At 53.8% G+C, this 26,670-nt stretch overlaps 1 protein-coding gene across 2 annotated transcripts; it reads right to left on the reverse strand.

The window, feature by feature from the left end:
• Positions 1–419: 419 nt before the first annotated feature.
• On the reverse strand, positions 420–25,656 carry ADRB2 (adrenoceptor beta 2). 2 transcript variants are annotated; one of them, XR_010347132.1, is made up of 3 exons: positions 24,303–25,656; positions 1,260–3,625; positions 420–1,163 (listed from the first exon to the last, which is right to left on the reverse strand). XR_010347132.1 is itself a non-coding variant. In XM_064387777.1 (2 exons), the coding sequence occupies exons 1-2, from the start codon at positions 25,474–25,476 to the stop codon at positions 3,591–3,593; spliced, it is 1,209 nt and encodes a 402-aa protein (XP_064243847.1). In that variant the 5' UTR covers positions 25,477–25,656; the 3' UTR covers positions 420–3,590. The 2 variants fall into 2 exon arrangements, 1 of the variants encoding a protein (XP_064243847.1); XM_064387777.1 differs by having other exon boundaries at positions 420–3,625.
• Positions 25,657–26,670: the final 1,014 nt, after the last annotated feature.

Below are 26,670 nucleotides of genomic sequence, written 5' to 3' on the forward strand. Positions count from 1 at the left end.
TTCAGGAGCTGAGATGTGGGTGAAGAACCAGCCCAGGGGACAGCACAGTGCCACAGCAGACCCCAGACTCCTCTGTGAAACCCTTGGCATGCTCAGCACCTTCTTCGCGGCCCTTCACCCTCTTCCCTCCTCCTCCTCGGTGTGTTTGGTGCCTCCTCCTCCTGCAGCCCCACAGACAGTGCCCAGCTCCACTCCAGCCTGCCCCACAGCCCATTCCCAGCTGGAGTTTTTGGCACCCACCACCCCCAGCAGCAGCAATCCCTGTCCCTGCACTCTGTGTTTGATTCCCCCCGGTTTTCGTGACTGCATCCAGCCCCTCCCTGGGGTGCCACAGCCCCTCCCGGGGTGCCCTGGCATTTCTGTGCTCCCACCAGCCCTCCCTGGGGTGCCAGCTGGGAGAAAGAAGAGTGGCAAGAGCAGCACTTTCCATCCTTTATTAGTGGGAGCAGTTTGTTCGGTGACAGGAGCAGAGCTGGGACCCCCCCGTGGTGCCCCAGCTGCACCCGGAGCCCCCCAGGCCAGCCCCCCGTGTGCCCCCAGCCCCTGGAGGGGACTCCCAGGCAGGGCAGAGCACAATTCCCATTCCCCACACGTTCCCAGGGGGAAAACTGGAGCACTCCCACTGCCAGAGCTCAGGCTGGGCTTTGCTGAGCTGGGCCTTGGCCCTGCACTTGTCCCTGTGGGATCACAGAGTCCTGGAATGGTTTGGGTTGGGAGGGACATTAAAGATAATTTAATTCATTAAAGACTGTTTAATTCATTAAAGATCATTTAATTCCCACCCCTGCCATGGGCAGGGACACTTTCCACTATCCCAGGTGGCTCCAAGCCCTGCCAGGCCTGGCCTTGGGCACTTCCAGGGATGGGGCAGCCACAGCTTTTCTGGGAAATCCATTCCAGGGCCTCCCCACCCTCCTCACGGGAAAGGATTTCTTCCTGATATTTTGGGATACGAGTGCTCAGTGCCAACACTGGTCCATTTTGGCTCAGTTTGCCCCTTCCCTGCACCCCAAACGAGGGAGGGAGCAGCAGCTGGGCACTGCCAAGGTTTGGATCCTCAGTAATGACCTGGCACAGCAGCTGGGCACTGCCAGGGTTTGGATCCTCAGTAATGACCAGCTCAGCAGCTGGGCACTGCCAGGGTTTGGATCCTCAGTAATGACCTGGCACAGCAGCTGGGCACTGCCAGGGTTTGGATTCTCAGTAATGACCTGGCACAGCAGCTGGGCACTGCCAGGGTTTGGATTCTCAGTAATGACCTGGCACAGCAGCTGGGCACTGCCAGGGTTGCATTCTCATTAATGAGCAGCTCAGCACAGGGAACAGCAGCAATCAGGGAGCCAGGGAGGGTCTCGGAAGGGGACAGGAGCCCTGCTGAGGTGGCAGGAGGACGTGAACAGCAGGGCTGGAGGAGCAGCACGAGGGGAAATGGAATGGAGTTTCCAGGAGCAAACGCAGGTGGGAAACTCCCAGCAGCTCCTGCTGTGGAGCACGGAGCCACCTCCCAGGGGACAGCACAGTAACCCGGGGTCAGGGCGCCCAGAAATAGATCCAGCAAGGGTGGAATCCCTGGAGCAAGCCTGAAGGGACAGGCAGATGGATTTGGACAGCTCTGCAAGGCAGGTCTCTGCCTTTGGGCTGGCAAATGGTTGAAGTTCATCCCTTCCTCTCCTGTACCTGCTCTGGCACATCAGGGACTGGGTTGAAAGGGATCTGCCACAACCCCAGGGATGTCCCTAACCTGCCAACAACCCCAAGGACCGTGTTTCCAGTACAGAATAAGGGACTGGAGCCAGGCAGGAATCTTCTGAGGAACAGGTTTTGGTGGGAAATATCTCCCTTCAGCTTTGGACTAAGCCTTGGCAGGGCTCTTCAGAGCAAAGGGACAAATCAGGTTCTCTAGGGCAGCTGGGAGCTGTGCCAAGGGATTTCAGGGTATCCTGAAAGCTGTGGGAGAGCAGCAGGGCACCTGAGAGCCCCCCAGGTGAGCAACTCTCACAGCCCTGCACAAAACAAGTCAGGATAGAGGGGCTGCAGCCTCTGTCCTTCCCAGCAAAGCTCTGCCCAGCTGAAGATTTGTTCCCAGCTGGGGTGGGAATTAAATGCTCTTAGTCCTTGAAAGATCCAAATTGCATTGAGACCAGCAATCCTGGTCCCAGCTTTTCCTCTTCCCTCGTGTGCCCAACCCCTCTCCATTGAATCCTAGAGTGGAAGGACCTAAAGCTCACCCAAGCCACCCCTTGCCATGGGCAGGGACACCTTCCAGCACCCCAGGGTGCTCAGAGCCCCATCCACCCATCCTTGGACAACTCCAGGCATGGGACATCCTTTTCAGATCTTACAGAACTGCAGGGTGGGTTTGGTGGGAAAGAACCTCAAAGACCACCAAGTCCAGCCCCACCAGGACAGCGGGAGGTGACTGCTGGGAGCTGTCCCTGTGTCCTGCCCCTCTGCCCAGTGCCCTCACGCAGGCTGGCTCTTTGTGGGGAGGGGGCTCCTTTAGCAGCTTCACATCAAGCAGCGAGATAATAAATAAATAAATAGGATTGCACTGGAGGGAAGGGTTTTGCAGCTGGAAGCCCGAGAGGGAAGGTCTGAGATGGGGCTCCCACAGCTCAGTACCAGCACGTCCTGCCCAGGTCTGGGAGCAGCTCAGTGACCACAGAGCTGCAGCTGGGCCAGCACCTGCCACTCCAAGGTGCACGATTTTTGTGGTTTTCAGCCAGTTTTTCCTGCTGTTTTCTGCCTGAGGTCGCAAGTCCCTCCATCTCTTTCTCTGCTCAGTGGGTTTTCCACAATCCAAAGTCAGGAGCTGGGTGTGCTCCTTCCCACAGCTGCAGGACAGGGATGGATGTCCTGCCATGCTCTGAGCCTCAGGTGGGAAACCTTGGCTCCCAAGGGAGGCTGGTCCTGCTGAAATGTGACTTCCTGCAAGGAAAGGATTGCCAGGTCCCAGCCTGCCCAAGGCAGGACAGTTGGAGGTTTTTTGGAGCAAGGAGAGAACAGAGGCCCCATTCCTGCCCTGTGCCAATCCTGCTCCTTGGTGACAGTCAGGGCCCCCCGTGCTCTCTAGAGGAGAAGAGGTAGACAGAGAAGACACCAGAAGGAGAAACCAGCACAGAATAAATCAGAGGAATCTTCCACGCTCCTCTCTCTTGGTCTTGGAGATTCCTGTTTCCCCTGGATCCCCACCCAGCAGGTGGACAGGCTGCCATCAGCACGTCCTGCTGGGCTCCTGACCTGGCTGTGCCTCTTCCAAACCAGCTGGAGACCCTGCTGCTCCCTTTTGGAAAGGCTTTTCCCAGGGAAAAACCCTCGGCACCTTTTGTCACGCTTTGGACATGCCCTCCTTCAGTTCCTGTGGCTTCCTGGTGTCCTCCAAGGCTCTCAGAGCCTCTCCTGGTCCCTTGGTTGTCCTTGGCCAGCTTCTCCTGGAGGCGCTGCGTGGTGGGTGATGGGTTGGGATGAGGACCTTGGCCAGGGCAGTCACTTCCCACAGCGTGCCCCGGCCCAGGGAAGCGAGGCCGTGCTCCCACTCCATCTCTGCAGAGCCCTCACGAGCTCAGGGTGAGGAACACAGGCTGCCTCATTCAGCTCTCCACCATGCCTGGGCATCCAGGGATCTCTGTGGGGGACAAGGAGAAAGGAAAGCAGCGTTAATTTAGCACAGGGAGGTTGGGATAGAGGAGGGATTCGGATGGCAAAGCCAGGAGAGAGATTAAACCTCTTTCCTTGATTGTGGAGATACGAAATGACTGACAGGTCAGATGAAAAAATGGGAAATTAATTCACAGATAGAGAAAGGAACAAGTACAGAATATGCCAGTGTTTTTATTTTCTGGAAGTGATATTTTTTAATAAGGACATGTAAAAGATTATCATCTGTGTGTGTAGGAGAAGAAAACAGCTTTAAAGCCAAAAAGGATCTGCAGAGAGGGAAAAAAAACCCATATCTGCTCTTTGGGAACACAATGCCTCTCTCAGAAGAATTCTGGGTATCCAAACTGGAGTGGTATTTCTTGTGCAAATCAAGGATGAAGTTCCAACGTGACAGGGATAATTTGCACCAGAGTCCCTTGCCAGCATCTCTTTAAAAACATTATTTGTACTCCATCTGCCCTGCAAAGTGTGTTTATCCCTCCTTCCTTCCTTCCTTGCTCCCTTCTTCCTTCCCAACCTGTGCCAGGGCCTTCCCACCCTCTCAGGGAAGAATTTCTTCCCAATATCCCACCTCTGTCAATTTGAAGCCATTCCCCCTTGTCCTGTCCCTACAATTCCCGAGGAAAAGTGGAAATCTTGCAGGTTATGAGTTCTTTAGAAAATCCCTGTGTGAAATAATCCCAGCTCTGCAATTCCAGCAATTTCCACAGGCAGCATTCCCCCAGGAGACCAAGGGGCAGCAGTTTGTCCAGGGAGGACAATCCCCCCAGCCACGAGGGATGGATGAGGAAGCTGTGACTGTGTGCACTGTGGAATGCTGAGCACGCTGGAGTTTCTCCAGAACAAATCTGGAAACTGAGAGTGAACAGCAGGAAAAACTGCCCTTTTTGATCAGCTGGGAGCCCGAGGCCTCTTCTGCAGCAATCCTATAGATGGTGCTTGTCAGCTTCCAAGGAAACCTGAACCCTTCCCAGAGCTCCCAGGGCAGAGCCACCTCTGGAGTTCAAGTGGGAAGGAAAAGGGGATACTCCAAAATAATTCAATTTCTGTGTTCAGGGAATGGAGCCACAGAGCTCAGCAAGGTTCTGTGTCCAGCTCTGCATCCCACACTGCTGGGGTTTGATTGCTGCTGTTGTAATTAGAGAGTTGTGCTCATTATGGTGGTGCTGCTCATCACCCCCATCCCTCCAGGGGCTCAGATCCTGGTTTGGCTTTTCCCAGGAAAACGAAGGAAGTCGATGTTTCTGGATATCCTACACAAGATGATCACAATAATGACTTTGTGGTGTTCCACATCCAAGCCACACAGTCTGACAGGACACAGAAGTGCAAAGCCCCATCCTGCTGCCCCACTGGAGGAGCTTCCCACCCAATCTCCAGTTTCCATGGCAATAATCCCAGTTTGGTCCCTCCTGGCAAACTCCACCATGAGCAGAGTCATTCAGTGAGAATGAGACAGGTGGGAAAATTGGGACAATGTTCTGTTAGCTCTCACTGCACCTCCATGGGCACCTTCCAGCTGAGAGAGGCTCCTCCAGGGGACCCTCAGAAGGTCCCAGGTCCAGCCTGAGGTCACTCTCAGGTCACCCAGTGCATCTCCTGGACCCTGAAAGCAGCTGTGCCACACACGACTGCCTCTCGCCCTGGGTGACCCAAGCCACTCTGAGCCATTTAAAAAGTCACTTATGAACAATTAAGAGTTGGCCAGGTGCCATCAGCAGAGCAGTGTAAATCACCCTGTGCCCAGTGGTATTTATGGGGCCAGGCTGGCAGGCCCTGAGGTGGCCACCGGGCTCTCCAGCTTCCCTAAAAGCAGCCAGCAGAATTCCAGGCACTCCTTTGCAAAGTCTCTTTGGAGCTGTTTGGGGAGCCCTGCAGCTTCAAGAGGAAATATCCACTTCACATCCATAATTATTACCATTAATATCCAAGAGGGAATATCCACAGAGAGCTTAAACCCACGGGCTGCGGGCTGGAGCCACGGCAGAGAGGGGCCAGCACCTCTTTTACATTCCTTCACTTCCAACCCTTTAAAAACAAGTGAGGAAGCCTAGAAAAACAAGTGAGGATTAACACCCTGATTGCTGCCTTCAACAACTCCTTGGGTCCTCTTGGAGGAGAAAAGTGCAGCCAAGAGCAGCATTCCCACCCCTCTGGAGCAGCTCTTGGCACCACTTCCAGGGGCAGCTCCTCCCCTGGGATCACAGTGCCTCCGTGGTGGCACCAGGGTGTGTGCTGCCTTGCTCTCCATCATCATCCTCACACGAGCCAAAGGCTGGGATTCATCCCTGTGGGGCTCTCCTGGAAGAGGGTCAGCCAATGGGAATAATCACTTTACACAGGATTTATCCTTCCTTTCATCGAGGAGCTCTTTGAGGCCCAAACTGTGCCGGGGCTGCAACTCATTTCCATCAACTTTCACAGAAAGGTGATAAAGTTCTGGAATGGCTGCCCGGGGAGGTGGTGCAGTCACCATCCCTGGGGGTGTTTAACAAAGCCTGGATGTGGCACTGGGGGCCAGGGTTTAGCTGAGGTGTTGGGGCTGGGCTGGACTCCATGGTCTTGAAGGTGATCCAACCTGGTGATTCTGTGAATTCTGTGACTGTGTGTGATTCTGTGAATTCTGTGATTCTGTGATTGTGTGTGAATCTGTGAATTCTGTGATTCTGTGAATTCTGTGAATCAATTCCAGCAAAATCCATGGAATTGCTCTGCCGTCAGCCCTGCATCCCAGAGCAAGCCCTGCCTTGCTGCTCAGTCCCAGGACACGCTGAGCCCAAGCTCCTTTGCAGTAAATCAGCAGCAGGACTCCCAAATGAAGGAATCAAACTCCACAATTCCAGCGCGGCGCCCACGTCAGCGCGGCCATCCCGCGTTTATCCTCGTGTCACCGAGAGAGGATTTAGCCCTCCCTGATTTATTCCCCTGTAAAAGCGAGGTGCAGGGGGAGCGGGGTTTGCAGCTTGTCCAGGCCCTGATGGGAGGCAGGGCTGCCCAAACGGCGGCATGATCCCAAGAATCTTTATTTATGGGCTCCGGGCGGGAGCGGGGCTGGGAGATGGCAGCTGGAATAAACAGCACAGCCCTTCTCCCAAACATCTGCCTCGTAAAAGCACAAAATCAGATGTTGTCCTGGAATGCTGCTGGCTGCTCCCAGTGACACGGACAGAGCACAGCTCGCCTGACCCCTTCCAACATTTCCTCTGCCCTGGGAGCTGAATTCCTCAAGGTTCACAAGGCAGAGCTTAATACTCAAAACAGAAGTTGGCTGAGGAAACCTTGCAGCCTCTGGTCCTGAGCGGTGCCTGGTCACCTGTGGGAATCTTGGATTCAGCAGGATGGATCAGCCACATCCCACAAAGCCAGGGATGCACAGCCCTGTTAACAACTTCCCAGCTGGAATCCTCTCCTTTACGTTCCCTTCTTCTGGTTCAGGACAGTCCTAGGAGAGGTGGAAGCCTGATTATGACATTTTTGGTCATCAGTCCTAATTAATCCCAGGCTCAAGGACAGCCATTGCACAGGGTGGAGAGCTGATGAGAAAGTCAGAATTCCCTTTCCAGTCAATGGGAATGGATTGCTGCCCACAGAGTCACGGCAGGAGCTTGAAATGGCTCCCAGGGGACATCTCCTAAAGGGTCAAGGAGAGGATGAAGAGGAAAACAAATTCCCCGTGGATTGTCTTAATGCTTTGCACTAAGTGGTTTTGCAAATCAGCAGGAGCAGCAGTGACAGGACAGGGGGAACGGCTTCAGACTGAAAGGGAGTAGGGTTAGATGGGATGTTGGGAAGAAATCCTTCCCTGTGAGGGTGGGCAAGCCCTGGCACAGGGTGCCCAGAGCAGCTGTGGCTGCCACTAGATCCCTGGAAGTGTCCAAAGCCAGGCTGGATGAGACTTGGAACAACTTGGGATAGTGGAAGCTGCCCCTGCCCATGTCAGGGGTGGAATGAGATGATTTTTAAGGTCCCTTCCAATCCAGACCGTTCTTGGAATCTCTGATTCCATAAATGTTGTATTTGCTTCACTCCATTTGAACGCTGTACCCTGGGAAATCTCCATGGGAGCTGGATGTCCGTGGACATGGAGTTCTCTGCAAGGCAGCTGAGCAGCTCCTCCCCAAGCAATCCAAGGATTCAGGGTGGAATGAGGGCAAAGCAAGACAGAATTTCCTGCTCCAGCCCTCCAGGAACCAGGAAAATCTGCCAGCCTTGCCCTGCACAGTCTGCACCTCCACGGGGGTCTCACAACCCAGTCAAGCCTGGCACAGCTCCTCTCCAGACTGTGCCCCTTTCCTTTCCTGCCTCTCCAAGCTTTCCTTGGAATCTCCTGCTATTTTATCCTGTTTCTGCAACCTGTCATCCCCCATTTGCCAACAGCTCCTCCTGGAACATTTAAACAGCATCTGCTCCAAGTGCAGGGTGTGAGAGGAATCCCGGGGCTCAGCAACAGGACAGGAACCATCAGGTGCTCCTGCACAGCTCAAGGGAAAAGAAAAACCTGTGAACACCTGATAAAAAGCCAAGGTGCAGCATAAAAAACAACCCCAGAGTGTCCCAATCCCAGATTCAGTCTGGTTTGTGATCACTTTTATCTAGGAAAGGAAGAATTCCAGCTCATCCCTTCCAGTTTGCTGTGCCAAGCCCAGCACAGCCCAGCTGGGCCTTTGCTCCAGAAGCCACAAAGCCAAACTGGGACACAAATTCCCAGTTAGTTCTTAGCATGTGTCCAGCTTTCCCCATGAGCCAGGCACCAAATTAACTCCACATATCTACTGCTGGCTGTGGTGTCAAACTTCTCTGAAGATCCAAGTGCTCTGTGCCCTTAACCCCCACCTGCAGGAGCCCCAGCACTGGGATATCACTCAAACTTCCCTAAGTGAAGATCCCTGGCTCCCACCCTGGTGCAGTTCCGTTCCTAAACCCCAAACCTGGATTTTCATCTCCTTTGCTGAGAAATAATGTCCTCATTAATTGATGGGTTTGAAGGACTTCTTTTTTCCCTCTGGAAAGCAGCCAGGATGGGAACAGCTGCAAGGCAACAGGCTTTTAAAAGCTCTGTCATCCCATTTCCCTTGCCCCAGCTTTTCTGAGGGTTTTTTCCTTCTGGTCAGTTTGGGGGAAGTGGAAGGACACTGATTGCTTTGGGTCTTGTGGGGTTTTTAAATCACTGAACAGACTGAATGTTGTTCTCAACACAGGGAGCAGGGATAGAATCACAGAATGACTGGGGCTGGAAGGGACCTTAAAATCACCCAGTGCCACCCCTGCCATGGCAGGGACACCTTCCAGTGTCCCAGGCTGCTCCAAACCCCATCCAACCTCACCTTGGGCACTGCCAGGGATGGGGCAGCCCTCGCAGGGAAGGATTTAATCCCAAAATCCCATCTAAACCAATGCAGGCAATGCTTTCCCCTGGCTTTGTGGCACTGTAATTTCCTTTTCTTGGAGTGATGCCAGCAGAGTGTAGATTGTCCCTAAGCCTGGCTTACACCCAATTTCCTCTGCAGATATTCCAACTAACACAGGGCTTAAACCCAAGCCAAACAAGTTAACAATGGGCAGAACAACCTTCTCCCTGTAGGAACAGATCCCCTCCTCCCCCTGCCTTTGGGCTGCACACAAAGGAAGATTTGGGATGGAATTTTGGAATCTCCCCTCTATCTGCCTTGAATCCACACAAAGGAAGATCTGAGATGGAATTTTGAATTCTCCACCTGCCTTTTGGCTGCACACAAAGGAAGACCTGAGATGGAATTTTGAATTCTCCACCTGCCTTTTGGCTGCACACAAAGGAAGATTTGGGATGGAATTTTGAATTCTCCACCTGCCTTGACTCCACACAAAGGAAGATCTGAGATGGAATTTTGGAATCTCCCCTCTATCTGCCTTGAATCCACACAAAGGAATATCTGGGATGAAATTTGAATTCTCCACCTGCCTTTGGGCTTCTCACAAAGGAAGATCTGGGATGGGATTTTGGAATCTCTCCTCCACCTGCCCTGACTCCACACAAGGGAAGATCTGGGATGGGATTTCAGCTCCCTCCTGCCACAATCCAAGCACAAAGCTCTGAGCAAGCTGCTGTCCCTGGCCCTGCTGTGAGCAGGGGATTCTGCTGGGATGTTGGGATGATCTCCAGGGTCCTCTCCCAGTTCCTGAAACCCAGAGGCAGGAGCACTGCTGTGCCAAGCTCAGGAGGCCACAGAATGTCAAAATCATGGAGACACCACCAAATCCTCCCAAGAAAAGAGCCAGCAATGATCCTCCAGATGGGAAAGAGCCAGGGATCTGACAGAAGCGGGATTATCAGCAGGTGCCTGTGAATGCCTGGAGGGGATCCACACCAAAAACATCCCACATGTTAAGAAAGCAGCATTTGTGGACAGTTGGATTCCAGCAGTGAAAATCCTTCCCCAGACTCGGCGTCATCGCCTGTGGAATTCAGCTCTGAACTCTGATTTCCTCTGACTGCTCCGAGGATTTCTTGGAAAACTTGTAAATGGATTTGGGGTGGTCAGGTTGATTGTTTTATGCAAAATATCTCAGTGTCAGGGGAAAATGCAGAAGGATTTGTGTTCTAGGAAGTCCAACAGTGCCTGGAAAATGAGTGCTCAGCCAGGGCTTTTCTTCCTAGCACAGAAACCAGGAATATCCTCTCCATCTGCTCGTGCTGCTGTCTCCCACCTGAGGACAAGAAGAAATTCTTCTTTTGCAGCCCGAGCAGTGTGTTCTGCCCCTCAGAAATTGTCTGCCCAGGGTGGAGCATCCATCATCCCTCCTTCCCATCCCCTCCTCACAGAACTTACTCCCTGGATTCAAACTGCCCCTGTTTCTCCCTTCCCACTGGAGCCACCCCAGAGCAAACATTTATTCCAGCCTGGAGGAGTGGCAGTTCCTGCACTCGTGGTTAAATCGCTGGATTTTGGAGGATGCTGCTTGCATTTCATGGATCTTCCATCCCATTAAATCAGTGACAAGCAGGTCAGAAATGCACAATTACACAGGGCAGGGAGAGGGACAGAGCCCCAGCTGGCCTCTTGTGCAACACATCCCCACTAACTGTTTCCAAAGCCACTCCAGAGCTTAAACCTCATCCCCAAAATCGCCTCGGGCAATCGCTCACTCAGCAGTACCTGCTACTCAGTGAGAGTAAATCCCGATTTTTTTTCCCCTGATCCTTCTCCCCCACATCAAAGGGTGGAGCACAGGAGCTGTGCCAAGGCCTGGTGAACACTCCCAGGGCTGAACCCGTGAGGAAAAGGCTCCAGCACGGTTGGGCTCACAGCAAGTTTGGCTCAGCCAAGCCCAGCTGGGCTGGCAGCAGGGTGCTGATGCTATCGCAGGCAGACACAACAGCCAGCAGCCAGGCAGGGCCAGGCTCCCAGGGCTGTTTGCCCATCACACCTGGGCAAACGCAGCCTGTTTTCCCAGAGCCCAGCTCCTGTCACCCTGATTTTTTAAGTTTTTCTAAGCCTTCTGATGTATACCGTCTTGTAATGAACTTTCTCACACATTTTCTGTAAATAGCTTATTGTTTTGTGTTCTTTTGTGGAGGAGGAGAGGTTTGATGGACTCTTGGTTTGTCCAGTGTCACTGGAGGGGTGGCACTGTCACCCTCCAGTCCACGGAGTCACTTTTGGAAATCTATAAATGTTGGAGTCAGAAATTAAAAGTGCCTTTTTTACCTCGAGGGAGCAGCGTGTCCACGTCGTGTTATTTCGTGTGACAGCACCAGGGCTGGGCTCTCCTGCTCTGCTCCCTGGCAAGCCCCTTCTGCAGGGCCTGAGCAAATGGTTGGCACTGCCAGGGAGATATAAAAAGCTTTCCCTGCGGGGTGGAGCTGGGCTGGTGCTGATCTCATGGCTGCAGTCACGGTGACCTGCTGCACTTGATGGATGCAGCCCTTCCTCCCTGCCCCTGCCAGCAGCAGCCCTGGGGTGGCCTTGTCCACCCTTCCCAGGGCAAAGCCCAGCTCACAGCACAGCAGCCAGCCCAGCCTGTCCTCCTGACCCCAGAGATGGGGCTGGAAACCACACACACACTCCCTGCAGAGGGAAAAGTGCAGGGATGTGCCAAAATGGCAGGGGGAGGATGCCAAGGGGACACAAGGGTTTCATTTTGGTCCCTTATTTACTGTAATAATTATTTTAAAGTTATTTACTGTAATTTCCCTCCTCTTTAGGAAGGTTGAGATGCTCAGCTGTCACCTGAAACCTCACTTGGAAATGGGTGGTCCCAAGACTTGTAGGAATGGGAGGAGTGTCCAAGGAGCTCACTACAGCCCTCTGAGGGGCTGATATGGGAGATTTCCAGGCGTGTTTTATTTTAAATCAGCTTCACGGTTATGACAGCACTGAAATCTGAAGGACCCCAGCTTTTCACAGAGCTGGGTGACATTGTCTGGTTCCTCCACACCTGGCCCTGTGGTTCCAGGGCTCACTGCAAAGGCAGGAGGACAGAGCAGGGCTCAGGATCACATAAATTGGCCAAAAAAACCCTGTGCTGTGCAATGACAAAATGGTTTCTGTGCACAGAAATCACTAAGAGGGCTGTGGGAATGATAACTGAGCTTCCCATAAATTACTGGAAGCCGAACTTCAATGAATTCCATGTAAGGAAGATGAAAGGAGGAGCGGGTGGGATTTATTCAGCTCCACACATTTATTCAGCTCCATTTTTCTCACCTCCAAAACCAGTCCGGCAGCCCTTTAATCCCTCAGCAGCTCATCTGGAGATTGCCTCTATTATTAACAACAAAGTGCTCGTTATTCCCATCACCATCCTTTGAAGGAGCCGTGGATGGGGTGAGGATTCTTGTGGGGAGAAGCGGGGTGGGGCAGCAGACACAGATTTAGGAGGTGGTGCTCCTCTGGCTTGGCAGGGACAGGAGACACTGATTTAGGAGGTGATGCTCCTCTGGCTTGTCCCAGACTCTTTTATCCAGGGAAGAAGTGGACACCCCTTCCTTCTGCAAAGACACAGCCTGAAAAACTTCCAGGCAACCTCTGAGCAGGATAAACCATCCCTGGTCTGCACTAGAGCAGAGAATCCCTTCAGAAATTAATACATTTCTCTTATTAATTGTAACAAAAAGGAATTGGAACTCCTGGCTAAACCCACAGGGGATTAATTTCCTCGAGCAAAGCCCCAGCACCGACCTGGCTTGGCTGTTCCTGGAATTAACATTTGTGCAGGAATTGCCATTCTCAGCCTGGGACCTGGCTTGGCTGTTCCTGGAATTAACATTTGTGCAGGAATTCCATTCTCAGCCTATGGACCTGGCTTGGCTGTTCCTGGAATTAACATTTGTGCAGGAATTCCATTCTCAGCCTGCACTGTCCACCCCATTTGCATCGATGCAATCCCTTCTCCACTGCCTAGAACTGAGGTACCCTGGGATGAATCCCCCCAGGGGAGGAGGAAAGTTGCTGCAAACACAACCTGTTCCACCAGGGCAGGAGGAGGAAGAGAATTCAGCAGGTGCTCGAGGTTAATGGAGCAAGCTGGCAGGGGCTGCAGTCGCTTCTACGTTAGGATTACTCAAGACTGAAAAAATACAACACAAAATGGTTTCCTACTGCTGCCAGGCAAGGAATTCCCTGGGGCACAGTGAGCTGTGGGTCCCTCCATCATCCTCTGGGGCTGCCCATGGATCAGCCACCTCAGCAAAGTGACAGTGACAGTGACAGTGACAGTGACAGTGACAGTGACAGTGACACCTCGTGTTCCCAGGGGCACAGCCCTGGTCACACGGGGAGAACTGCATGATAGACACACCAGCAGAGGTGGCAACGCTGACCTGTCCCTTCCAAACACACCACAGCTCCTGCCTGGCATTGTGCAGACCCCAGGATGAGAAATAAAGAGCAAATTAAGACCAACAAAACTCCTGGGATCGACACGGATGCCAAAGCCCAGGACCCAACCCCTTCCCACAGCCCTTCCACGGGGAAAACCCCATTTCCCCTTCAGCCATTCTGGCTGGCAAAGTGGTCAGAGGTTGGGCTGGATTCTCTGAGAGGTCTTTCCCAACCTCAGTGGCTCTGTGATTCCCCATTCCCAGCTCCTTATCTCCGAGGCCAGGCAGGGGACAGGGCGGCTGTCCTGGTTTGTCTCCATACCTGTCACACACTCACTCCAAAGGCATCCCCGGCTCCAGAATGACAGAAACGCCTGCCCCACGCCCTCCCAGCCATGCCTTGGCAGGCAGCAAGAAGGAAGCAAAGCTACTGCTCATTCCAGAGGCAACCATCATCTCCCAAACCTCCGGGAGCAGACGGGGGAACGGCCAACGTGGGAGGGCAGAGGCACCAGCCAGGCTGCCTGCCCTGAAAGGCAGATCTGCACTGAAATGTGGATCCTGCCCTGAAATACAGATCCTGCACAGAAACACAGATCCTGCACTGAAATACAGATCCTGAAGAGAAACACAGATCCTGCACTGAAATGTGGATCCTGCACTGAAATGTGGATCCTGAACAGAAATACAGATCCTGCCCTGAAATGCAGATCCTACATTGAAACACAGATCCTGCCCTGAAAGGCAGATTCTGCACTGAAATTTGGATCCTGTATGGAAATACAGATCCTGAAGAGAAACACAAATCCTGCACTGAAATGTGGATCCTGAACAGAAACACTGATCCTGTCCTGAAAGGCAGATCCTGAACAGAAACACAGATCCTGAATAGAAATGCAGATTCTAAAGAGAAACACAGATCTTGTCCTTAAATACAGAATCTGAACAGAAACACAGATTCTGCACTGAAACACAGATCCTGCACTGAAATGTGGATCCTGAACAGAAACACCGATCCTGCCCTGAAAGGCAGATCCTGAACAGAAATGCAGATCCTGCACACAAACACAGATCCTGCCCTGAAACACACACCCTGGTGTCAAGGCAGAGCTCAGAGCAGGATTTGGGCTCTGCTGAGGCCCCAGCCCCAGGCCAGGCTGGTTCAGGTTTTTCTCAGCATCGTTCTCTCGTGCAGGGCTGGCGGTGCTGCTGACACTGCTCCTCTCAAAAACCACCACCAGCAATGACTCCTGATTCTCATGAGGCAGAGCTCAGCTCGAGGGCTGGAGCAGAGGGGGGACAGCCTGATCCCAGCCTTTCCCAGGCAGGTGAGGGGAAGGGAGAGGGAGGAAAGCTCTGGGCAGTGAGAACAGATTCCCCTGTGAACTGACCCAGTCCCCCCAGCCTGCTCCTCTGCAGGTATTTTGGGGTGCCACCAGCTCTGCTGTGTGCAGACACACTTCCTTTCACCACCACCATCAGCAAATACACACAGCTCCCGCTGAGACATTTGATTTCAAGGCCAGACTGCAAGAAACTTATTTAGGTCTCCAGTTTTTCTCAGAAAAAAAAAAAGCCACGCACTTCCACTCACTTGTCAAACACAACAGGGGGGGACTTTCAGGCTTTGGGATCCTGAAACCCCAGGGATATTTTGCACTGCTTCTGAAGTCTGCTTCAAGGCTGCCTCACAATGTGCTGTCCCGTGGGACCTCCAAGGAGCCACCAAGGAGGTCACGTCCTGACAGGCACCATTTAATCTGATTGCAGTGTGGCTTTGGGGGTGATGAGAAATGTTTTCAGCAGCGTGCTTCTTGCTTCAGCTGCAAAGGATCAAGACGAAGCTGTTCCCACCCAGGGATGAACAAGCATTTCCTTCAGCCAGGGGAGAAAAAAAAACAAAGATGAAGGAGAGGTTTTTCACACTCACATACACTTAAGAGGAAAAAATATTTACATGAGGGAGAAAGGACTTGGCAGGGCCTCCCCAGAGGCCATTTGCTGTTTGTGCTGAGGCTGCAGAGCCTGAACCTCCCAGAGCCACTGGGGGACTGTTTTTGGGGCTGGGACATCCCCTTGCTGTGGGATTGTGTCCGTGAGCCCTCAGGCTCTGCCAGTGGCCACTGGGGTTCCCTGAGACCTTTCCTTGGCATTCCTGGAGGATCAGAGCCAGGAGAGGGGAAATAAAGCCTGGCTCTGAGCACCTCTTAACCCCAACCACATTTCCAGTGAAATATTCCCTGTCAGGAATGCCCTGTTTAACAGGAATGGGGAAAGGTGGGTGGCAGCTGCTGCTCCCCCACGGATGCTGAAGGCCTGACTGATTTTTTCCTCCATGGCTGGGGCTCTCTAGCCCTTGAAAGCACTAATTATTATAATTTGGCAGGAAATGCCTGGTGCAACCTCCCTGCCCCAGCGACACAATTCCCTGCTGTTGTTTCTGGAAAGGAGAAGCCTCAAAATGTGCAGGGCACAGTGTCCTCTGCTGCCAAGGCTTCATCCTGGGCTTGAGTGGCACAAAGGACACCAAATCCTCGTCACTGCCACGTTCTGGGCTGGCATCCTGCTTTGCATCCCTCCTGTTCTTCCCTCAGCCCCACCTGAAGCAGGAGGGACGTCAGGACACCAGAGGACAGGCCAGGAGGTTGGTGCCTCTCCAAAGAAACACCTCCAGGAGATTTTCCAGGATGGAGCAGCCTGGGGCAGGCAGGAGTGCTGCTGCCACCCCGCTCCTGCAGGACAAGCCACCTCCTCACCCTCTCCCAGCCCAAATTCCAAACCCCCACAGCTGGGGGAGCTGCAGCTCCCTCCCAGCCCCAGGGGATGCTGGCACTGGTGACAGCAGCAGAGGATTAAACCCCTGCAGATCCTGATGGGAGAGGGGAAAACCAGAGAGTGCTGAGCACCCACAGTCCCCTCCCCTGCCAGGGCTGAAAGCACTGGAATAATTAAAATAAAATAAAATAAAATAAAATAAAATAAAATAAAATAAAATAAAATAAAATAAAATAAAATAAAATAAAATAAAATAAAATAAAATAAAATAAAATAAAATATAGTAAAATAAAATAAATATACTAAAATAAAATGTACTAAAATAAAATAAAATATACTAAAATGTACTAAAATATGCTAAAATAAAATAAAATAAAATAGTAATAATAATTAATAAATTAAGGAATTAATTTATATATATTTTATATACTATTATATATTTAAATAATTAATAAATTAAGGAAACACACTGTGTTTCCTCCCTGCTCCTTGAGGTGTTGGTTTTCTTTAATGAGCCCTGAAGGATTCACTGGGAAGATGTTGGGAAATATGGGAGAAATGGCTTTAAGCAAGGACACTTGACTACAGAATAAGTCCCATAAATTCTCTTTATTTCAACACGTCATGAACTGCAATAAATACTCGGAGTTTTGAACATACAGATCTTCATCTCTGTACTAACCTGGCACAGCAAGCCCTTTACATTTCCTTGTTTATGTACAGCTCTACGAATTGCTGTATGTAGATAATGGATATATACACACAGACACGTATCTATATGTGCACTTGTGCAAAAATGTCTTACCAAGGACAGGAAACAAGTGAATATTTCCCAATCCACTCTCCCTGGCACTGGAAATATTGCACAGAAATTCAGCTGGATGCTCCTGCCATAGGGAAAATGGCAAAACTGAAATTGCATGCATGGAGAAGCAGCAAATCCACTTTTTTTCATGATGGAGAAAGTTTAAAAAAAATCTCAGTGCCCCCTTAAATACTGTGCTTGATTCAGCACCTTTACACACAGCAATTCCAGCTGCCAGATCCAGGGATTGTGTCCTGGAGAGAGAGTCTCCTTCCAAGCTGTGCAAACTGCATTTGCAGCTCTGTCTAGAGTGTCCCTAAAACCCCAAGGGGCTTTGTCTGTGCCAGGCAAACACCAGGGTACAACAGGGAAGGGCTGTTCCACAGGGTTTGCTGTGGGAACAGCATCTCCCAGGAGCCAGTGCTGCTGGAACATTCCTGCCCCGCTCTGGAAAATGACAAAAAGCATCTTCAGGTCGCTGTGGGTGCAGCTGGTGCCCCACAGAAATGTGTTGATGTGAGGGTGTAGCCAAGCCCCAGCATCCTCACAGCCCGGGCTGTGTGCTCGCTGCAAAATCACAGATCACAGAATCCCAGAATCCCAGAATCACAGATCCCAGAATCCCAGAATCCCAGAATCCCAGATCACAGAATCCCAGAATCCCAGATCACAGAATCCCAGAATCCCAGAATCACAGAATCCCAGAATAATGAGGTTGGAAGAGACCTCTAAGATCATGAGTCCAACCTAAACCCTCACACCTCAACTAGACTATAGCACCAAGTGCATGTCCAGCCTTTTTTAAACACATCCAGAGATGCTGATTCCACCACCTCCCTGGGAAGAGCATTCCAGTGCTTTATTATTTTTTCAGTGAAATTTTTTTCCCTAATATCCAGCCTATGCCTTCCCTGACGTAGCTCGAGACTGTGTCCTCTGCTCTGCTCTCTCTGCCCCCAGCAAGAGAGATTAGTGCTGGTGTTTGCTTTCAGAAGAGCTCCAATAAAAGTAGAACAAGGGGCAGAAATGCTGGGGCTGCTGGGCTGAAGCCTCAGAGAGAGCCAAGCTTTCACACTGGAGGAGGATTTTGCACAGGGAGGAGATGCCAAGGTGGCCATGGAGCAGAGAAACTGAGCAAACAGCAATGAAAGGAACCCCCACCCTGCAGAACACGGATCTCAGGGAGCCTGGAGTGGCTCTGCCTGTCCCTCTGTGCTCCCCTGAAGCTGCAGCACTCTCTGGGTCCTGTTCCCATTGCAGGAGCTAGCAAAGAGTGGGGTCAGCCAAGGGGCTGCCCCAGGGCCGCTGGGGAGGGGGACACGGGGGGAAGAAGAGCAGCAGCCCCTTCCCCAGGTGCCCCTTCCATCCCCACAGCCCAGGGACTCTGCCTGGTGAGGAAAGCTGCCCTGCTGCTCTCAGGGTGGCACTTTGGCAGAGAGCAGGGCTGTGCTCCCTCCTGCCAGAGGAATGGACGTGCTCATGAAGCCATCTTCTTGGGAAATGGGTTCATCACCCAGGGAAAATAAACACCGGGAGGCAGAGAGCTGGCAGAGACAGGGACAGAGCCTCTCCTCGGTCTGTGGGGTCTGGAGATGGAGTTAAAGGTGCAGGAGCAGCCTGTGCCCCTGTGCTGGATGAGCCAGCAGGGGAGAAAACAAGGCTGGCAGGACAGAGAGTTTTGTCTGGGATTCAGGATAAAAAGGAGAGTCCAGGACCTTTGGGAAAGGGGCAGGAAATTCAGGACAATGAGGTTGCAGGGAGATGCAGGGAGAAAAGTTAAAGGGACCAAAGCCCAGCTAGAATTTAATGTCTGCTGTCAAAAAAGACAATTAAAATCCTCCTATAAATACATCAGCAAGAGAAGGACAGCTAAGGAGAATCTCCATCCTTTATTGGGGAGACACAAAGAATGAGGGAGAGGCTGAGGTTCCCAAAGCCTTCCTGGCCTCAGTCTTTAACAGGAAAACCAGCTGTCCTCCAGGTACCCCCGAGCTGGAAAACAGGGAGCTGATCTCCTGTGGCAGGGTGGCCACTCCATGGATGAGGAAAAGGCTGTGGGTGATGCCTGCCTGGATTTAATTAAGCTTTAACACATTTCCCACATCATTCTGCTGGAAGAACTGAATTCCTTTAATTTGGATGGGTCCATTCTTCACTGGGACAAACCTGACTGGGCTAAAAACCCAGAAAGTGGGAATGGGATAAATCCAGCTGGTGCTCAGTCACCAGAGGTGTCCCCAGGGCTCAGTTTGGGGCCAGCCTCACTTAATATCTTCATTAATGATCTGGATGAGGGGATTGAGTACATCCTCACTCAGTTCATAAATGCAGGGCAATGTTGCCTTGCTGGAGGGCAGGACAGCTCTGCAGAGGGATCTGCATCAATGGGAATGCTGGGCTATTCCTGGACTCGACCTTCAAGGCCTTTTCCAGCCTAGAAGGGTCTGTGATTCTACACCACAAGGGCTAGAGATGCTGGGGGGTGAGTGGAGGCTGCCTGGCAATGCCCTCCTGGGGTGGCACAAATGCAGCCCTTGTAGTAAATAAACCTGAAATGAGCTCTGCAAAGCCCAGCAGCTGGGAGAGAGGGGGCAGAGCCGTGTGCTGCTCACACATCACTCCCTCTGCAGGCTCTCCTTTCCACACTCCTAATCCCTGGCCCATTTTCAAACATTTGGGGGCATTTAGGAACCGCAATCTCTGCCCTCCCTCTCTGCTGTGCTGGGGCCTCACCCTCACCCCAGAGTGAGGTCTGTGGGAATTGATAAAGGTAAGCTCACTGTACATGAGCTTTAACATCTTTATTGTCTCAGCCATGCATTGAGGCTGGGGCTGCAATGAAAGCTCAAAGAATGTACCCCAGCAGTCCCGTCCTGTTTGTGAAAACAAACTCCAAACACAGGCTCCAGCTCCACAGGTCCAGCCCTGGCACCCAGGACAGCACAAGATGTCCCTGTGGGCAGTGCTGGACTGCAGGAATTGCTGAACAATTTGGGATGCGAGGCACTTTGGGAACAGCCAGCCCTAAAAAGGCACTCGAGGCACAATTCAGGTGGGGATCTGCACCTTTTCCCTCTTTGTTCACTTCCACATCTCCCAGTCCCACAGCAAGCAGCATTTCCAGCCCTGGCTGCCCAGACAGCCAAAGCTGCCCAGGAATGCTCACAGGAGGCAAAGGATTGGTGTAACCCAGCAGCTTTCTGTGCTGGGGGATGGAGCAAACACTGCCCTGGTGTGGAAACTGCCCCAGTCCCTGGCAGGAGCCAGGGCAGGAATTTGTAACAACACCCAAGCTGTGTTTGTGGCGTTCACTCCAGCAAGACTTTAAAAACAAAAACAATCTGTTTGGCCAAAGTGGATGAAAGCAGTGAGGGTAGGGCCAAGCTCCAGCTGGCTGCACAGCAACACCCGGGGTTGTGTCCCCTCTGTGTCCCCACCTCTGTGGCAGTGGCACGAGGTACAGCCAGCAGCAGTGTTTGCTTCAGCCTGCTCTGTTTGCAGGAAGAATTTCATGTTTGTCACTGATTTCCCTCCAATGAAGTCACCACCGTGTGTTTGATCAGATGTGTTTAACCTGAGCCAACTCTGCCAGTGTGAAATCCTAAAATCCAATTTAAACAGCGACTCCTGACTTCAATGCTCAGTTTTTTAATGTGTCTATAAAGCTTTTTAATACAAATATTTTAACAGGCCAAAGTTGGTTTTCTTTTTCCCAACCACGGAAAGGTTTGGCTTTGGTGGTGCCATAACATTCTTTCATCCACTATTTCTCTCTTTTTATTCCAGCTGCCCCCAGAGCTGCACAGTTTCTATTTCACCAGTTTTACCAATGTTGCCTTAGAGAAAAGAAAGCAGTTTTTTAACACCCAGACTCCACTGCAAGCTTGAGGTTTCCTGGCAGTGCAGCTGAGCTTTGCAGCACCGAGGTCGTTTGTCCAGTGCAAACAGCCCAAAATTCCCTGTCCCCTCCACATCCACGTGCTCTGGGTGCTGGAGTGGTTCTGCAAACAATCACTCACTCATCTCAGCTTTGGCTACCCACAGCCACAATATTTGAAGTAAGAAGAGGAAGCCAAAAAAAGAGAACAATTATTTGGACAACAAACCCTGCTCCGCAAGTGCTACCGAAATGCAAATAATTCATCAGAGTGAAAATACAAACCACAGCAGAGATGTGGGCATGGGAAGTCTCTGTGCCACAGGGTCCTGCCTCCAGCTGGGGAGAACTGGAGCCTGCTGGGGGCTGGCCTGACCCCCCAGCAGTGCAGACCATCCCTCTGTGCCCCCTCCAACCCTGGGCATTGCACAGCAGAAGAGACTGACAGGAGATAAAGTGATAGAGATCAACCAGGCAGCGATATTGATCTCTGCAATCAAGAGGTTAATTCTCATTTCCCCTGAATGCTGTTAATAATCACAGCCTGCACGGAGCTCAATTGCATCTGCAGCCCGGAGTGAGTGCCTACAACAAGTGTGTACCTACACTGAGTGTGTTCTTACACTGTGTACCTGCCCTGAGTGTGTTCCTACACTGAGTAGTGTTCCTACACTGTGTACCTGCACCAAGTGTGTTCCTACTCGGAGTATGCATGACACCAAGTGTGCACCTACACCAAGTGTGCACCTACACTGAGTGTGTTCCAACACTGTGTACCTACACTGTGTTCCTACACTGTGTGCACCTGCACTGAGTGTGTTCTTACACTGAGCGTGTTCCTACATTGAGTATGCACCTACACCAAGTGTGCACTTACACTGTGTTCCTACACTGAGTGTGCACCTACACTGTGTGTGTTCCAACACTGAGTGTGCACCTACACTGTTTTCCTACACCAAATGTGTTCCTACACGAGGTGTGTACCTACACTCAGTAGTGTTCCTACACTGTGCACCTACACAGAGTGTACCCACTCACTACACTGTTTTCCTACACAAAATGTGTTCTTACACCAAGTGTGTACCTACACTGAGTAGCGTTCCTACACCGTGCACCTACACTGAGTGTGCTCCTACACTGAGTGTTTTCCTACACCGAGTGTTACCTACACTGGGTGTGTACCTACATTGAGTAGTGTTCCTACACTGTGTTCCTACACCAAGTGTGTTCCTACACCAAGTGTTACCTACACCGAGTGTGACCTACACCAAGTGTGTTCCTACACCGAGTGTTACCTACACCAGGTGTGCACCTGCACCGAGTGTTACCTACACCAGGTGTGCACCTGCACCGAGTGTTCCCCACAGCCCCCACACCCCGCAGCCCGGGGCTCTGGGTGCCCGTGCAGCGCGGAGCGAGCAGTGCTGACTGCCAGCCCCGCTCCTGCCCTGCCCCTGCCCGTGTTTGCCCCGGGCTGCCCTGCGTGCTCTCAGGCCACAAATGTCCCCGTGTCACCGCAGCCTTCCTTGGCCGCGCCCTCCGAGCACCGGGGCACTGCTGGCACCCCTGCCCGGGCAGCAGGGCAGGATGAGGCTGAGGTTCCCAAAGCCTTCCTGGCCTCAGTCTTTAACAGGAAAACCAGCTGTCCTCCAGGTACCCCCGAGCTGGAAAACAGGGAGCTGATCTCCTGTGGCAGCGTGGCCACTCCATGGATGAGGAAAAGGCTGTGGGTGATGCCTGCCTGGATTTAATTAAGCTTTGACACCATTTCCCACAGCATTCTGCTGGAAGAACTGAATTCCTTTAACTTGGATGGGTCCATTCTTCACTGGGACAAACCTGACTGGGTCAAAAGCCACATTCCCTGTCCCTGCTGCAGTGCTGAGCTGGCAGGGGACAAGAGGAGCCCGTCAGTCACAGCGCCTGGGGAGGACAGGGCTCTTAGAGCTGCTCCTCCTTCCCAGGCAGGATCAGCAGCACTTTGGGAAATAGAAAAAGGAGCAGCACTCAGCCCCGGGGGGGCACTCGCCACCCACCCGGGTGTCCCGGGCACCCAGAGACCCCCACACCCCCAAACTGACCACAGCGACAGCGACAACGCCACCAACACCCCCGCGGTGCGGGGGGTCCGCACGCCCGAGCATCCCCCGAGCATCCCCCGAGCATCCCCCGGGACACCGCGGCCCGAGAGGTCCCGGGAGCTTTTCCTGCCCTGTTCCCGAGTATTCCTGAAAGAACCCCGCACTGCACACCCTCCCCACCGCTGGTCCAGCGTGTCACACCGGGGTGCACCCCCAGCACAAATCCAGCCAGGGACTGTCCTGTCCTGTCCTGTCCTGTCCTGTCCTGTCCTGTCCTGTCCCGTCCTGTTCTGTCTTGTCCCCAGCCCACCTTGCCCGGTGACACCTGGCAGAGCCTGGCACAGGGCACAAAACCCCCTCCACAAAACCCCATCCCAAGCGACCTGCAGACGTGCCGCGGTCGGAGCGGCGCTTCCAAGGTGCCACGGAAAATCCAAACCTCCTCCCGTCCCACCTCCCCGGGCTCGCTGTCACCCGAGCCTTGCAGCTAAACAAACCGGGCGCTTTACGAGCTTTTGGCCGGGCTGTGACTGTAGCCGCGTGTCACCCGACTTCCCAGTGCCACATTCCTGAGTGCCACAGTCACAGGCTCACATTCTAGGCGTACGCTCCGTTTATTCCTAACATTATTTTGGGTTTTTTTCCCCTACAGAAAGTCCCGTAGCACTTGGTAAAACAAAACCCCAGAGAGCATTCGCAGTTTCTGGGCGGTGATCAAACTGTCCCAGAGCCGGCAGCGCCGAGCCCGCCCCTGCCTGCATCCCTTCCCCGCCGGTTTGTCGCAGATCAAACTCAGGGGTTTTGCCACCTCTGCAAAGTGCCCCGGGCTGGGCAATGCTGCCACCCCCGCCCCAGGTGCCCTCCTGGCCGGGAGGGCTCCCACAGCCACCGGCGGGGCTGGGAGAAGGGGACCGGGAGCAGCCCCGCGGGGCAGGGGGGTCCAGCCCCGCTCCCAGCTCCCAGCAAGGTCATGAGGTAGCTCAGCCCCAGCTCAGTTCAGCCCCGGCCACGGCCAGAATGTCCCTCCGGGGACGAGCATTCTGCACAGCCTGGCATCCCCCACCCCGCTAAGGGACCCCCGGGGGGTGCCCCGAACCAGGGGGGGCTGCCAGCAGCCCCTTCACCCTGCCAGGAGCCAGCCCTGCTTTGCAGAGTCAGAGTTCGGGGTTTCTCACAGCTGTTAGTTTCTAGGCACTCTCTAAAAAGAACCACTATTTTTATGAAAGGAGGTCAATTTTCCTTGCAAAGGCTCCTCTGTGCAACCCCCGCCCGAGCCCCCAGCCCCCTCCCCGCCGAGCCCAGTACCTTTGCCGTGCAAAAAGTCCTCGGGGCGAGGGAAGGAGCCCTCCTCGCAGAGCAAGTCGCAGGTTCTATCCGGGGCCAGGGGGTAGCCGTTGTCCTCCTCGTTGTAGTCGCTCCTGCCGTTGCTGTTGGAGTAGCCGTTGGCGTACATCTTCAGGGCCGACCTGCGCAGGCACAGCAGCTCCTGGAAGGCGTACCTGAAGTCGGGGCTGCGGCAGTAGATCAGGGGGTTGAAGGCAGAGTTGACGTAGCCCAGCCAGTTCAGGAGGATGTACACGTACTTGGGAATGATGTTGTCCTGGATGACGTGCACGATGTTGACAATGAAGAAGGGCAGCCAGCACAGCGTGAAGGTGCCCATGATGATGCCCAGGGTTTTGAGGGCCTTGTGCTCCTTCAAGAAGAACTTGGAGGAGCGGCGGTGCCCGGCTCCCCCTTTCTGCTCCTGCTCCTTGTTCTGGGTGTGAAACCTCCCCTCGCTCCTGTCTATCTTCTGCAGCTGCTTCTTGGCCACCTGGAAGACCCTGGCGTACACGAAGACCATGACGACGAGGGGCAGGTAGAAGGAGATGATGGAGGAGGCGATGGCGTAGGCTTGGTTGGTGAAGAAGTCGCAGCACATCTCGTCCTGGTAGCAGCGGATGGCGTCCTCGTGGTCTGCCCGGTACCAGTGCATCTGGATGGGCAGGAAGGAGGTCAGGCCCGACACCACCCACACCACCAGGATGACCACGCGCGCCTTGCCCTTGGTCAGCAGGCTCTGGTACTTGAACGGGGAGGTGATGGCGAAGTACCGGTCCACGGCGATGACGCACAGGGTCTCGATGCTGGCCGTGACGCACAGCACGTCCACGGAGGTCCAGAACTCGCACCAGAAGTTCCCAAACTTCCACATCTCCATGATGATGTGGCAGGCGCCGAAGGGCACCACGGCCAGCCCCATGACCAGGTCGGCACAGGCCAGCGAGGTGATGAAGTAGTTGGTGACGGTCTGCAGGCGCTGGAAGCGGGCGATGGCCGTGATCACCAGCACGTTGCCGAAGACGATGGCCAGCACGATCAGGGACATCAGGATGCCCATGCCCACCACCCACACGTCCCGCGACACCGTGGGGTCGGCGGCGCTCTGGTTGGCGCTGGCGTTGCCGCCGGGCAGCGCTGTCCCCGCCGCGGCCATGGCCCGGCGGCAGCCCCGGGGCGGCGGGGAGGGCTCGGCTCCGCTCAGGGCTCCGCAGCCGCGGCGCCGCTCCGGGAGCCGCGCATACGGGACCGCTGCGGGACAGCCGCGGGGCCGCTCGGCTGGGGCACCTGGCACCGCTCCGCCGTGTCCCGCCCGTGTCCCGGCCGTGTCCCAGCCCGTGTCCCAGCCCGTGTCCCAGCCCGTTAGGCGCCGCGGAGCTTTTTAAGTGACAGCAGCCCGTGACATCAGCCCGCCGCAGCCAATGGCGGCCGGCACCGCACCCCGAGCCCCCCCGCACCCCGCGGCCACCCCCGCCTGCCCCACGCGTGTCCCCGCCCCGTGCGCAGCATCCCCGCCGTGTCCCCGCAGCCCGCGCCCTGCGCGCTGCCCTTCCCCGCCGCGTCCTCCTGTCCCCCGGCCCGGGCTGGCCCTGGCGCGCCCCTCTCTGCCGTGTCCCCGTCCCTTCTGCCCGCAGCGCGCTCCCTACGCCGCTGATGTCCCCACGCTGCCCGCCCGGAGGTGTCCCCAGCCCACCCGTGCCGCCTGTGTGCTCACCAGCACGCACAGCACCGGGAGAATCCCGAGGGTTCTGCGGCTCCTGGCACCCCGTGGTTGTTGGTGGCACCCCTGTCAGGATGTCACCCAGGTCCCCATCCCTGCCAGTCCCCAGCTCAGTGCTCTTGCTGCACCCCAGTTGTGGGGGGCATCCAAGCGAAGCAGCCACAGAAATCCCAGAGCTGGTCAAGGGCAGAGACACCCCTTAACTGTCCTGGGGGCACTGACCAGGCAGGGAGTGACCACTGGACACTGTGGCCGGCCACGCTACAGGCAGGCATGTGGCCAGAGCCAGACACTATCACAAGCATTCCCCTCCAAAACAAACACATTGGCTAAATAAGGGCTGAGGAATCCTGAAAACTTCCTTTCAGCCTGACAGGAGATAACGCTGCCTCTGGAGTTTCATTTCTGCCGTCCCTCTGGAGCAGCACTGCTCTCCAGAGACACATCTCAGAGGTGCTCTCAGAGGTGACAGCTGAAAGCTGTGGTTCTAAAGCTGCCCTGTACCACAGGAAGGGAGAAAATAAAGAATTCTTTTCTCCCAGATTACCCCAAAGCCACCAGCAGCAGCTGCAGGTCAGTCCTGGCTGGATGCAGCTCTGTGACCCTCCCATGGCACAGGCAGCGTCAGAC

Source organism: Passer domesticus, chromosome 13 (genome assembly GCF_036417665.1).
Source record: "Passer domesticus isolate bPasDom1 chromosome 13, bPasDom1.hap1, whole genome shotgun sequence".
Classification (NCBI taxonomy): domain Eukaryota; kingdom Metazoa; phylum Chordata; class Aves; order Passeriformes; family Passeridae; genus Passer; species Passer domesticus.

Coding starts and splice junctions, on each gene's coding strand:
- ADRB2 (XM_064387777.1), bottom strand. CDS start 25,476: ATGGCCGCGGCGGGGACAGCGCTGCCCGGCGGCAACGCCAGCGCCAAC. Junction 3,626..24,302: donor GGACTTTTTGCACGGCAAAG/GTACTGGGCTCG, acceptor TGTCCCCCACAG/AGATCCCTGGATGCCCAGGC.